This window comes from Pseudorca crassidens, chromosome 8 (genome assembly GCF_039906515.1).
Source record: "Pseudorca crassidens isolate mPseCra1 chromosome 8, mPseCra1.hap1, whole genome shotgun sequence".
In the NCBI taxonomy this organism is placed as follows: Eukaryota; Metazoa; Chordata; class Mammalia; order Artiodactyla; family Delphinidae; genus Pseudorca; species Pseudorca crassidens.
The window spans coordinates 49,137,658-49,150,858 of record NC_090303.1 but is presented as its reverse complement, the minus strand read 5'-3'; the positions used below and the strand labels follow the sequence as shown (position 1 = coordinate 49,150,858).

Here is a 13,201-nt window from a genome sequence, read left to right as displayed (position 1 = left end):
TGCTCCCCTAGGCATGCTGCACTGTGGTCCACTCAACTGTCGATGTTTTCCAAAAGATACAGATATAGATTTTTTCTAGTGTCTTATATTTGAAATATACATTCCACCTCTTCTACATTTGAATATGTGAATCTTTGTTTATTTAAGGTTCAACTCAAATATTTTCCCCTCCATGAAATTCATGACAATAAAAAAATTACTTGGTATATTCCTTTGTTACATCAGTTATCACATATATTTTAGTTTATTTTGATTTCTATGTCCCTACTGAGCTGTGAGCTACTTGAAACTGTACCTTCTTCAGTGTCTAGCACGATGTCTGGCATAGAGTTGATTCTTTGTAAATTTTTGATGAATGAATAAATAAGTGATTACCAAAACATATAAGGGAAGTGAAAGATCAAACAGGCTGTCTAAGAGAAAGTCATAAACATGACAATTTAAGAAAAATATTGGAAGGTTCTATGGAAGGGGCATAGGAAGCATATTTTATGAAAAGATTAATTTAAAAGGTACAAACCCCATAGTTTAGAAGTGTTCATTTTGGTGTAGAAATGTTTATTGTGTTGTAGGAATGTGGTAGAGACCAAGTGAATGGTACAAGGCTATGAAAACATGTTGAAATTCAGGAAGAAAAACAGTTATGCATTCTGGTACAAAACCTATAAATGATACGATTTTGAGAAGTATGTAGAATTAGGAACCACACTACATCTGTTTCTTTGTACGCAGTATATATTTCTGGTTTATAGGTTACCATATACAGCATGTAAGAGTTGCCAATTTTCCAATAATACGAATGTAAAGCACATCTGGACTAGCAGGGCCAGCTTTATAGGCAATAGACTTAATTTCTTTCATCTCTGACCTTCTGTCTTGCTTTCTATTGATGTTTTTATTATCACTTTTTAAAGTATATATTTTTAAAAACTACTCACTCTAGATCTGGGAGGACATGACAAAGTTTTGTCAGGCACAGTCTAGATACTTCATAATTGTTGAATTTAATTGAAAATGTCAGTTTTTATCATGCAAATTAATTAGGCTTGATGAACTATACATTTCTTTTTAAAAAATATTCTTCAGTGTATTAAGTGAGGGGTTGTATACCTATTTCCAGTTACTTTTCAAATAAAACAAATATTTCAGCAGAAAGAAGATGTACAGCTACATCTGAAGACCACATTTAGTAGTCTTTTGAATGATTTAGGTCAGAAAGAAAGAGCTACCAATATCCTGTTTGTTCTGCAGCTCTTGAGCAATATTTTGATAGTCATTTCATTAAAAGGTTCAATGAGGGCTTCCCTGGTGGCGCAGTGGTTGAGATGCAGGGGACATGGGTTCGTGCCCCGGTCTGGGAAGATCCCATATGCCGTGGAGCGGCTAGGCCCGTGAGCCGTGGCCGCTGAACCTGCCCGTCTGGAGCCTGTGCTCTGCAACGGGAGAGGCCACAACAGTGAGAGGCCTGCATACCGCAAAAAAAAAAAAAAAAAAAAAGGTTCAATGAGGATTTAATTTATATCTACATGGAAGTAAAATGAGAGATAACAAATGAGAGCTTAACACAGCCCAGTACAGAATAGAAGTCAGTTTCAATGATTCTGTGTTTGAAATATAATTCTTATAAAACCAGCACACTGCAACATCAGGGCTTGTATAGGTCATAGCATGAAATGGGTTCAGTGCGGGTATTTGCTTCGGTAAATAAAGCCTGAAGATGCTTTACCTTAATTTTATTGCAGCTAATATGGTATACTCTGATTCTATAAAAAGTGATAAATGTTGCTAACCATATAATGTATTCTGTGGCTAATGCTGTCTCTCAAATTATTAAAAGTGGTACATTTTTTAAATTAGTAAGTTATTTTTATTCTGATTCAGTTTTCCTTTTCTTAACATCTCAGTTGATTTTATGACAAAACAGTTGTTTAGAAGAAATTCTTCGTACAAAATTTTTAACTTACGTAGTTTTGGATATGTAGCAGATTTTTTTTTTAATCAAGAAAACTGTCTTTTCTAGATTTTCATCTTTTTGTTGATATCTTACTACAGGTCTTCAGCACATACTCCAATGAAGACTATGACAGGAGAAACGATGAAGTTGACCCTGTGGCTGCTTCAGCCGAGTATGAACTTGAAAAGCGTGTAGAAAAGCTGGAACTTTTCCCAGTGGAACTAGAGAAAGGTATATGAGCTTTACAATGTTAATAATATTATATTGCTATGTTAATAATGTAGAAATGACTTTATTTTCCCTAAGTATAGCCTTTTTCCCCCCCTAAGGATTGGATAAAGCTTTATTTCTCATGGAGGGTTTTATTTATTAAATTTCAAAAATAGTTTATATGAATTCTGTATAGATGGTGGATTGAAAGACTCCTCCCTTACGCACTCCACTGAAACCCATCTACTTTAGTTGGCTGGGTTGGCGACTAGAAGTAGGGAGGTGTGAGTGAGGTCTGATGTTTTCTTGGTACTCCTGCAAAGCGCTGGTGCAGGTGAGGAGTCCAGAGAGAGCTGCCATAAGTGAGAGCTTGGGGCAGGTGGTTGCTTTGGGGATTTTTGGTGTAGGGAGAGTGGTCATGGTTAGATTCTGCATGTAGTAGATAGGGGGAGTGCTGGGCCTTTAGAAAATGGTGGATTTTGGGAATGAAGGCAGTGGAATCCTCTTCATCTCTGAGGGGAGAAAGCTAAAGGAAAGCAGGGAGGACAGGAGCAGAGGGGCTTGCTCCTGATTTTTCCCTGGAATCACAGACTGCCTGCTACAGTAACTGGGGACCTACGGGACCAGAGCCTGCTGTGTTTACCATCATAAATCATCACCTGGGAACTGAATTAGGACCTAATGAACAGAAAAATAGCACATCTCAGAGAGCTTTGGAAAAAAGCAGAACAAACAGATGACAACTTGAATAACAAAAAAACCCAAAGAAACCAAATAAAGATGTTCAAGTGTGGCTTTAAAAAGACATTCTTAGGGCTTTCTTGGTGGTGCAGTGGTTGCGAATCCGCCTACCAACGCAGGGGACACAGGTTCGATCCCTGGGCCGGGAAGATCCCACATGCCGCGGAGCAGCTAAGACCGTGTGCCACAACTACTGAGCCTGCTCTCTAGAGCCCGCAAGCCACAACTATGAAGTCCACGCGCCTAGAGCCCATGCTCCGCAACAAGAGAAGCCACCGCCATGAGAAGCCCGCACACCACAACGAAGACTGGCCCCTGCTCGCCGCAACTAGAGAAGAGCCCGCGTGCAGCAGTGAAGACCCAACACAGCCGAAAGTAAATAAATAAAATAAATAAATATATATATAAAAAGACATTCTTAATTAAGCAAATTAACAACAACAAAAATATTTATTTTAAGATTAAAAATTTCAGTGGAGGAATTGAAAAGGTTATTGTTGAGACTCAAATTGGTTATCTAGAAGGTCAAACATAAGAAATGTCCCAAAGTAATTTTCAAATTTTCAAACAGAGCAAAAAATCCAAGAAAAATCATGAAGGAGACCCAATATATAAGTTGTAATAGAAGGGGAAAAGACAGTACAGGACAAGAGACATATTAGACAAAATAGAAGAAATTTTCCTGAGCTCAAAATACATCTGAACCTCATAATTGAAAGGTCCTAGCCAATTTGTTGCAAGTGAAAGGACTTTAAAAAAAATTCCCATACTCAGGCACAGCCTGAGAAAATTCTAATCTTCAAACATAAAGTGAAAATCTTACAAAATACCAGGCCAAAATCAAAGCAAACAAAGAAGCAAAGGTACTTGCAAAAAGGTAGTTATTAGAGTAGCCTCAGACTTCTTATATGTAACCCTGGGAGTGGGGAGGTATGTATGATTTCACACACCACTGAGAAGAAAAAGGATAATGATCCAAGAATCCTTTATCCATCCCAGAATATTTACCTATCCTGATGAAAGAAAGAAATGTGCTTATATGTAAGGACTTAAAGAACATATCTCCTTCATAATTCTCAATTAGCAAGGAGGAAAAGAAACAAAGAACAGCTTGTTCAACACAGCAAATGTTAGGGAAAGAGAGTTGAAAACTATGTAAGTATTAAGCATAAAATTGCTTGGATGAAAAATATATAAAGAATACCAATTATTACACTAAACAACACTGGCCAATAATTGTTCTATAAAAGACACTTTCATTTGAGGTTAAAGAGAATGTAAGAGTGAAGCTTACACTTTTCATCCATTTAAAAATGTAAAAACCATCCTTAGCTTATGGCCCATACAAAGACAGCTGGATTTGGCTGTGGGCCATTGTATTGCTTACAGTAGCAAAAATGAGAGCAATCTGAGTAATCATCAATGATAGGAAAAGGTATATAAATTGTAGCATATCTATAGTAAATATTACTCAGCAGTAAAAATGAAGGAGCCACAGTTCCATGTAGCAGTGTGTTATGATTCTTACAAACATGAAATTGAGACGGGGTGGGAAGCAAATCACAGAAGAAGCCATTCAGTACAATTCCATTTATTTAAATTTAAAAGCCAGGAAAAATTAAACAGCATATTCCTTAGAAATACACAAATAAGTAGCTTTAAAAAGTAGTATTAAGAAAAGGGAGGAATGGTAGCACCATGTTTAGGATAATGGTTACCAAAGGAAGAGTTATGATTTCAGGGAGGCTTACATTAGTGGGCTTTTGGAGTATTTGTAATGTTTTCTGTCTTTGTTAGTACATGAATGTTTGCTTTATTTTTGTTTTACGCAATGTTTTGTAGGTAAATGTTTTTATAAACTCTTTTGTTTGTATGCTACATTTCATAGTAAAAGTTAAACTAGAAAAATTAAACTAGAAGAGAACTAAACGAAGTAGTTATTTTTAATTTTTTGAGGAATCTCCATACTGTCTTACATAGTGTCTCCAGCAATTTACATTCCCACCAAGAGTGCACAAGAGTTCTCTTTCCTCCCCATCCTTCCCAACACTTGTTATCTCTTATCTTTTTGATGATAGTCATTGTAACAAGTGTGAGGTGATATATCATTGTCATTTTGTAGCTATTAAAGCTGTAAAAGTTGTATTATAGCTATTAAAGATACAAGATCTGAGCAAATAGATATTCTGTATTCTTGGATGAGAAGACTCAGTATAGGAAAGTCTCTCCTATTCTGTCTTCTATACCCATAAATGAATAAATAAATTTAATGCGGTTCAAGTAGAACTGCCATCAGAGTTTCATTGTTAGAGGGGATTGCATAATACAATACTAAATTTTATATGGAAAAATACAGACCTAAGGGAAGTATGGAAAAGAATGTGAAAGGATTTAACTTCCCAACTATCTGAATGTAACGTGAAGCCTCTATAATCAGAACAAATTGTATACATATAGCAGTTGATCAGTGGAACAAAATACAAGGTCCAGGGAAAGATGTTAGTGTGCATGAGAATTTAATAACATGACACATAAGATACTCTAATTTAGAAGTGACAGGGTGCTTTACAAATTGTTCTGGCATAAAGCATCTATCTGAAAGAGTATTAAGTTGGAAAACATCATTTTCATTATATCATATATAAAAATAACTCTACGTGAATTAAATAATAAAATATTAAAAATGACAAAGATATTTGATGAAAATTTATGTCTACATTTATCATCTGGGCTTGTGGGAGGAGGGGCTTAACCAAAATGGAAAATCAGAAATTATAAAAGAAAAGATGGACCAATCTACTCATCCAAAATTTTAAAGTCTTAAAGGCAATATTGTCAAACAAAGCCAAGAGATGAGTGATACATTTGAAGGGGGAAATATTCATCATAGATGACATGGAGTTAATAGCTATAATATTCTAAGAGTCTTCGGAAATGATGAGGAAAAAAGAGTCAGGCAAAACTCATTAGAAAAATTGGCCCTTTACTTCAGAGGAAATCTAATGGCCCAAGTTCATATGACTACAAGCTCAAATCTCACTAGCAATGAAGGGAATGCTGAACTAACATGAGATTTTTTTTCCTGGCCTCCAGAGGGTGGTGATAACATCTTCCTAACACAGCCTTATAGTTGTTTCCATCTTGTCCTGGCTGCTTTGCATACTTAGTGCTCTGCCTGTTCCTAGGAGAGTATATACAGAGGAAGACAGGATGGCTGCTGGGTTCTTGATGGTGCAACCACAAGAATCAGGGCCTTGAAGTTGTGGCTTGGACTTCACCCATGCTTGACATCTCAAAGAAGCTGTAGAGAGATTAGATTAGTCACCTGGTCTCTGTGGGTTGATTGTACTCTTTCTTTAATTTTCCTTCGGTTATCACCATGTCTTTCACGTGGTCAGCAATGGGATTGAGGATGGCTCAAGCTGATATAATAGTTTTGCCCACAGTTGGGTTTTCAGCTTTGCAAATCTGAGTAATTTTCCAGTTAGAGCATCAAGAGGAGCTATGGAAGGAAAGAAGATAATTTTACTAAAGCCTGAGTCCAGGCAGGGAAAATGGATTTAAAAACTCAGATATAATTTTCATGCAGGTTATTTGCAGGAAGTAACTATTATATTTAATGGCATGATAGTATACAGAATCAACATTTGAGGGGAGCCCTTTCGATATACTGAGTATGGGAACTCAACATTGGCTTGACACGTGATAATTCATAATGAAGAAAAAGTCCTATAAATACAATGAATATGAATAAGAATTCAGGTAACACTTAATACACACCAGAGATTTCATACAGGAGAGAAACCCTATGACATTTTTCAGTGTGGAAAAGTCTACAGAGATCATCTCTTAAACTACACAAGAGCAAACACACTGGAGGAAGAAAAAAAACTTCTTTGAATGTAAACACTGGGAAGGCTTTCGGTCATCATTCATCCCTTTATCAACATGAACAAATTCACACTCTAGAGAAACCCTATGAATATGATGAATATGTGCAATAATTCAGCAATACAGCTAACCTTCATATACATAAGAGAATTCATGTGGGAGAGAAGAAACTTTATACATGTGACCAATGAGGAAGCGCCTTCGCACAGATCTAACCTTCATGTGCGTAAGAAAACTCATTCTGGGGAGAAACTCGAAAACTGTAATGAATGTAGGAAAGTTTTTAGCAGGAGAATGCCTCTTGATGAACATGAATATCTATACTGGGGAAACGATTAGAATGTAATAAATATGGGAAATGGCGTGTGCAAATATTCTAAATGTAAGGAAGGAAGGAAAGTCTCCAGTGATCACTCATTTAGTCAGCAGTTTTCACACTAGATACCTGTGCCTAGAATCAATGAGGACGTGCCTTCAGCTGGGGATCACATCAAACATTTCCTCCAGGGAGAGCACTCTACATAGCTTTCTTTAGCACACAGCTGAGCAAACACATCACTTTTGCCAAATGACATACTTTTAAACATATGTAGAATAAAGATGTAGGATTATGAGTTGTACTTAGAAATACTTAAAGCAGAAGCTGGCAGTAACTAATAATCAATGAGATGAACCTTATTCAAAAAATTACTAGTTGAGGGCTTCCCTGGTGGCGCAGTGGTTGAGAGTCCGCCTGCCGATGCAGGGGACACGGGTTCGTGCCCCGGTCCGGGAAGATCCCACATGCCGCGGAGCGGCTGGGCCCGTGAGCCATGGCGGCTTAGCCTGCGCGTCTGGAGCCTGTGCTCCGCAACGGGAGAGGCCACAACAGTGAGAGGCCTGCATACCGCAAAAAAAAAAAAAAAAAATTACTAGTTGAGAATACTTAACAAATTAAAGGTTATTGCTAAAAAGGCTTTTAAAAGCATCAAGTATTCTATTGAGCACATGAGCCCGTTTTCCTTTAACACTCCACCACTGCTGACTAGCTAATACCATCTATTTTTTATGCAGCTAATACACCATTACTATAAAGACTTTGAGACTATCAGAAAATAACTTTGAATGTTAACCAAAAAATGTGGAATGCGCATAGTGTATCTTTTATTTCATTAATGTTAAAATATGTGTTCACAGAGAGGAGAATTGGAAATATGGATTTGTAAGTGAATTAAAAAACATGTTTGTCAGTATTGTTCAAAGGGCCAGTAAAATGGAAACAAAAGTGAATGCCTGTTAGTAGAGAAATGGTTGGATAAGTTACGACAGCTTCTCACCATGAAATATGCATTATAAGTGATTTAAGGCTATGTAAGTTGATATCCATGCGGTATCATTGGATTAGAAAAGTAAGCTGCAGAGAGAAGTAGGTATAATATGATCTTGTATGTGTAAAGAAAATAAGAAGGAAAATTAAGCCATATATAATATGTATATTTAATTATATGCATATAATGTGTATATTGTATCTGATGATACGTTTATATGCTTGTATAGTAGGACAGAGGAAAGTACTGAGAGACACATACCATCTTATTAACATGAATGGGAATATGGACCAAGTAAAAAAGAAAAGAAGACCGCATAAATAAAGAGGAAATTCCAGATATATTATGATCACATTTATTTAAATAATATATATATATATGTTTGAGGATGTATGGTCTGTGCTTAAAAATATTATTTAGTCAGGCAGATTGATTGCTCAGTAACCAAATTATTACCTTTTTGAGGGATCACAATGGAAGAGCCACTGGCAGTAGTAAAATGAGACTAAACTAATGAGCCTTTTGAGGGGTCTAATTTGACATCCTTGCTCCCCAGCATAGAATAAAAATTCTGTCAGAGGAAGCATATCAATATAGTTCACAAAGAACAAAATTAAAAGCAGCAAATAGATCTCAGCAGCTAATTGTGGACGAGTGTAAAACTTAGGTTGTTTCATTTTTTTTTCCGTTTTCATAGATGAGGATGGACTTGGTATAAGTATTATTGGAATGGGTGTTGGAGCAGATGCTGGACTTGAAAAGCTGGGAATATTTGTCAAGACAGTGACAGAAGGTGGTGCTGCTCAGCGAGATGGCAGGTAAGCCAACTACTGTTGTTAATAACTCAAATCTCCTAGGAAATGTTTCTGGGAATTTCTTTCAATGGTAGCTTTCTTTTGACTTTTTAGAACAGAATTTCAGGGTGTGTCTCAGATGTGGAAAATGTTAAAACACTTGAATTACTTTCTGATTTGCAGGCAGAATACATTCCTTTAATGTATATTAGATAAATAGGTGGATGGATCTGTTATCTGTATCTGTCCACCTTTGTATCTATCCATTCATCTATCTAGCCAGTGGAAGGTGAGCAGAATCATGGGTGTGTATCATTTAAGAATATGTACTGTGGAGATCAGCATATAGTTTTCACTTCAGAGGTATCAAAACAAATAATAGTAGTTCTGGCACTTCTGAAAATGACAGAGGTAGGAGGGAAAATAGGAACTAATTCTGCAGTGATGGTAATTCTGGAGATGTGTCTCTCAAAATGTGTTCTGTCTAAAAACACAGGTCCTTGAGTGCCACCTAAATCTGGAATTCAAATCTCTAGGAGAGGGTTAAACATCCACCTTGGGTAATTTGGATGCACACCAGAGCATCAGATGGGCATTGTTTTATGTCTTAGCTTTCATCATCTCAAGCTACAAGTATCTTTAAAGATTTGATTAATCCTGACCCTAGGCTCCTGATGCATCAAGTTGGGGCTGAAACAGAAATAAAAGTAGACTCAAAACTATGAGTGCCAAATTCAAAGAAATGTCATCTTATTTTTTTTAGGAACACTGAATAACTGGCTTTGATTTTTTTCAAGGTTTAAGTATGTATCACTCAACCAGCTTATCCAGAAATAATAAACCATGTTGAAAATCATTTGTGAACCTCCAATGAGACCAATAGTAGTATTATTTGTTTCATAATTTTAAAAACATATTTATATACACAGATGTTTCCCAAGAGGAACTAAATTGATTTATTTAAATAGAAAGCCACACCTTCAGTACCATCTCTTTCTATGTGGTTAGGGACCACATCTTAGCCAGTAGCCTTATTTGTATTCCCATAACACTTGAACAGAGAAGGTCTGAAATGAATGTTTTGAGTGAATGTTCAGCTGAGTGAATGTTTATCACACTTAAAACAAAGAAAGTGAGATATTAATATTTTGTGTTTAAAAGTAATTTATTAAGTCTTCCTCCTTTTCAAAGTAGTTAAGGAAATAACCTCTTTGCCCCTTCAATGAATTATATAATGGTAGTAGTAAATACTTCCTATTATTAATTTAGAACCTTTCTTCCAAGTGAGCTAAAATTTGTTTGTAAAATCTGTATCTTTTCTCTTCATGCTTTGTGAAAAACTTAAGTCATTCTAAAGTGATAGGAAATAATTCTTACTGTTAATATTCAAACATATTAAATTATTATAAATCACCTCTCAAGTAAATGAGCCACAAAGCCAAGCCAAACTACAAATTGATTAAAAAGCAAAAAAGAGAATTTTGTATTCATCAGTTAGTCAATTCCCGTTGTTCTAAACTCAGAACTATTTGTTTTTCTGCCCTCATTTTTTAAATTAGGTTTGTTTTCTATTAACCTATTTACTGATTTGTTCTCCCGTGTAGTTATAATATTTACACTGATAAGAGAACTTTGCTTTATCAGTCCCAGTGTGCATTTCCTCAATCCTTCTAAATGAATGTTTACCTAGTACAGTAATCCTGCTGTTGTTATAATAGATGCTTAATAAATGCCTCAGTGAATATATTAAAGAAGACAACTTGATGTAATGAAATGAGCAGAATCTTTGGGATCATGTGACCAGGAGTCTTAATTTCATACCCTCTACTTACCAGCTAAGGGATATTGAACAAATTACTTAATTTTCAGGTTTCTACATTGCAGGATTTTTGTATGCATTAAATAAGCATGTATAAATAAAAAACCTTCCACAGTGCTGTTTGTGTATGAAGCTGTTCTTGACTGAAGTAGGCATAAGCTTGAAATTTATTAAAAATAGTTATTATGGGAAGTCTTATGAAAAACTATAGAAAGATGTATGAAATAGGTACAGAATCATAAGATTTTGGAGGTCAGAGGGACTTTAGAGATCTTTTCCATACTTTTCATTTTATATGAAAATTGAGTGTGTGTGTATTTGAAAATAAGTGGTCACATTATTACACCTATGGCAGTGTTCACATCTTTTATTGGGTTGGCCAAAAAGTTCATTCGGGTTTTCCGTAAGATGTTATGGAAAAACCTGAATGAACTTTTGGGCCAACCCAATAAATTATTACACTATTATTACGACCATTATGGGTATGCTCATTTGCACAGTATTTTAATGTTTGCTATTTAAAAGGTATCAGTATTAAAAAACTACAAATGGAACACTTGGTTGCTGCCTCCAGTCAATAATTTTTTAAAGTTTTGTTATGTATACTTACTGATATAGAAAGATATTGTATTAAGGATTTACAAAACAGTATGATTAGTATAATGCCATTCTTGTGTGGATATGTTTTCTATTCTTTTCATCACTCTCCCCACCTCGCCCCCATCTCTCTCTGTCTCTCTCTTTTTTCTCTTTCTCTCTCTCAGAAAACCTGGATTTAATATACACCAAAGTGTTGAATGGCTCTAGTCTGTGTTTCTTTTTAAATTTCATCTAATATGGAGTATTTAATTTTGTATAGAGAATATGTAATATTTTATATATTTTAACCTGCAACTAAAATTAATAAAGTTATCACCATGTGGCCTTAATAACTCTACTTAAGAAAATGATTTCAATTTAATCTCAGATTTGGGCAAACTTCCTTCGAGGTATGTCAAATAAACAGGTATATAGAGAAATTCTTTTCTCCCTCCTCTGCCCATTCCCACCCACAATACAAGAAGCCATTTTTGTTGTGTTGCTTTTACCCCTTCCAAATGTCTCATAAACTCATCACATTTTGAGTACTTCTAAAAATTTGCCATGGATATTTATCTCCAGTCATCTAGTATAGTTAAAAAGTTTTGAGTCTTCCTTATTATTTGATATGATGTCTTAACATTCTAAATGTCTCTTCACATCTGTCTGTATCTTTTCATATGACACCTGAAACGTAGGGGGTGCTCAGTAAATATTTGTTGAATGAGTGAATACCTGTACTTTAATCTCTTTCAAGACATTTAGTACTGGGACCTAACATTTTTCTGTTCTTTTCTTCTCCTCCTTTTTTTTGGGCTACTTTGCCTCTTATAGTTTATCTTGTAATTTAGCTGAGTGGCATGATAGCCATTTACACTTTCTGTGTTAGTTCTAAATTTTTATTAAAATAATACTAAATATATTAACCATTAGTTTTTGCTGCCATAATTTTATGAATGTACACAGGACACTTTAACACACTAATTATTTCTCCAGTCCTCTTTAATGAATCTATAAAGCAAAATGAATTTTATAATAACACAACTGAAAACGCTGATAGTAGAATAAATCATGTGGATGGTAACTGACAAAAGATATTAATAATGCTGGGCTAAAGAGGCAAATTGAAAATGCATTTAAAATCTGTTTTGTTTCTGGCTCCTTGTGTTTGTTTCTCAAGCTTTTGCTTGAGAACACTGTCATTTTAGAACACTGTCCTGTTTATTTTTCAGTTTTTTTGAAAAGATAATCAAATTTGAACTTAAGGTGCAACGTAGTTTATCCTCATTCACGTGTTGGTTTAAATGATTTTAATCATTTTGGACAATCTTTCAGGTAACACTAACATATAAAACAGATGAAGAATCCTATTCTTCTGCTTACCCTGCAGCAAACTCTCCCTCCTTGCAGGACCTGTCTGTCCCCATGAGGTATCCTCAAGCCTGGGACAGCCCTGAATAGGAACTTCTGTTTTCATGTGTCCATATATCCTAATTCCTTAGTCAATGGTTTCCTCTCTGCACACACACTCTTTTGTCACTCTTCTAATTAAGCATCTTCACCCCTTAGAGAGTTTTGGGATATTACTGCTCTGATATGTATTTTCATATGCATTTAAAACTTTGCTATCTAGCATTTTGAGGAAAACTCTATGTTGTCCAGTGTTCATTAATGTTGCTCCAGCTCGTTTCCTTTTCATTCATCCTTGGTTGCTTTGTTGATATAAGCCCTGTAAGGTAGGATTTTTGTTTTTGTTTCCCCATCCCAGATACATCATGTCAATAAATAACTGCCCAGTAACATTAAACAAACTCCAGAGTACTCCAACTTAGATATTTTTACTAGCCTTACCCCCACTGATTCTGGTTTTTAGATTCAGAATTGAGGGATTTCAGAAATATCAGAC

The 13,201-nt window shown here is 35.4% G+C and overlaps 1 protein-coding gene across 9 annotated transcripts in view; it reads left to right on the top strand.

The window, feature by feature from the left end:
* PPP1R9A (protein phosphatase 1 regulatory subunit 9A) overlaps window positions 1-13,201 on the top strand; it is a 328,300-nt gene that overhangs the window by 171,937 nt on the left and 143,162 nt on the right. For all 9 annotated transcript variants that reach the window (XM_067746375.1, XM_067746382.1, XM_067746381.1 and 6 more), the window contains exons 3-4: window positions 2,053-2,185; window positions 8,801-8,921. In XM_067746375.1, the coding sequence (XP_067602476.1) occupies window positions 2,053-2,185; window positions 8,801-8,921 (254 nt within the window). The remainder of the gene's footprint in view (window positions 1-2,052; window positions 2,186-8,800; window positions 8,922-13,201) is intronic.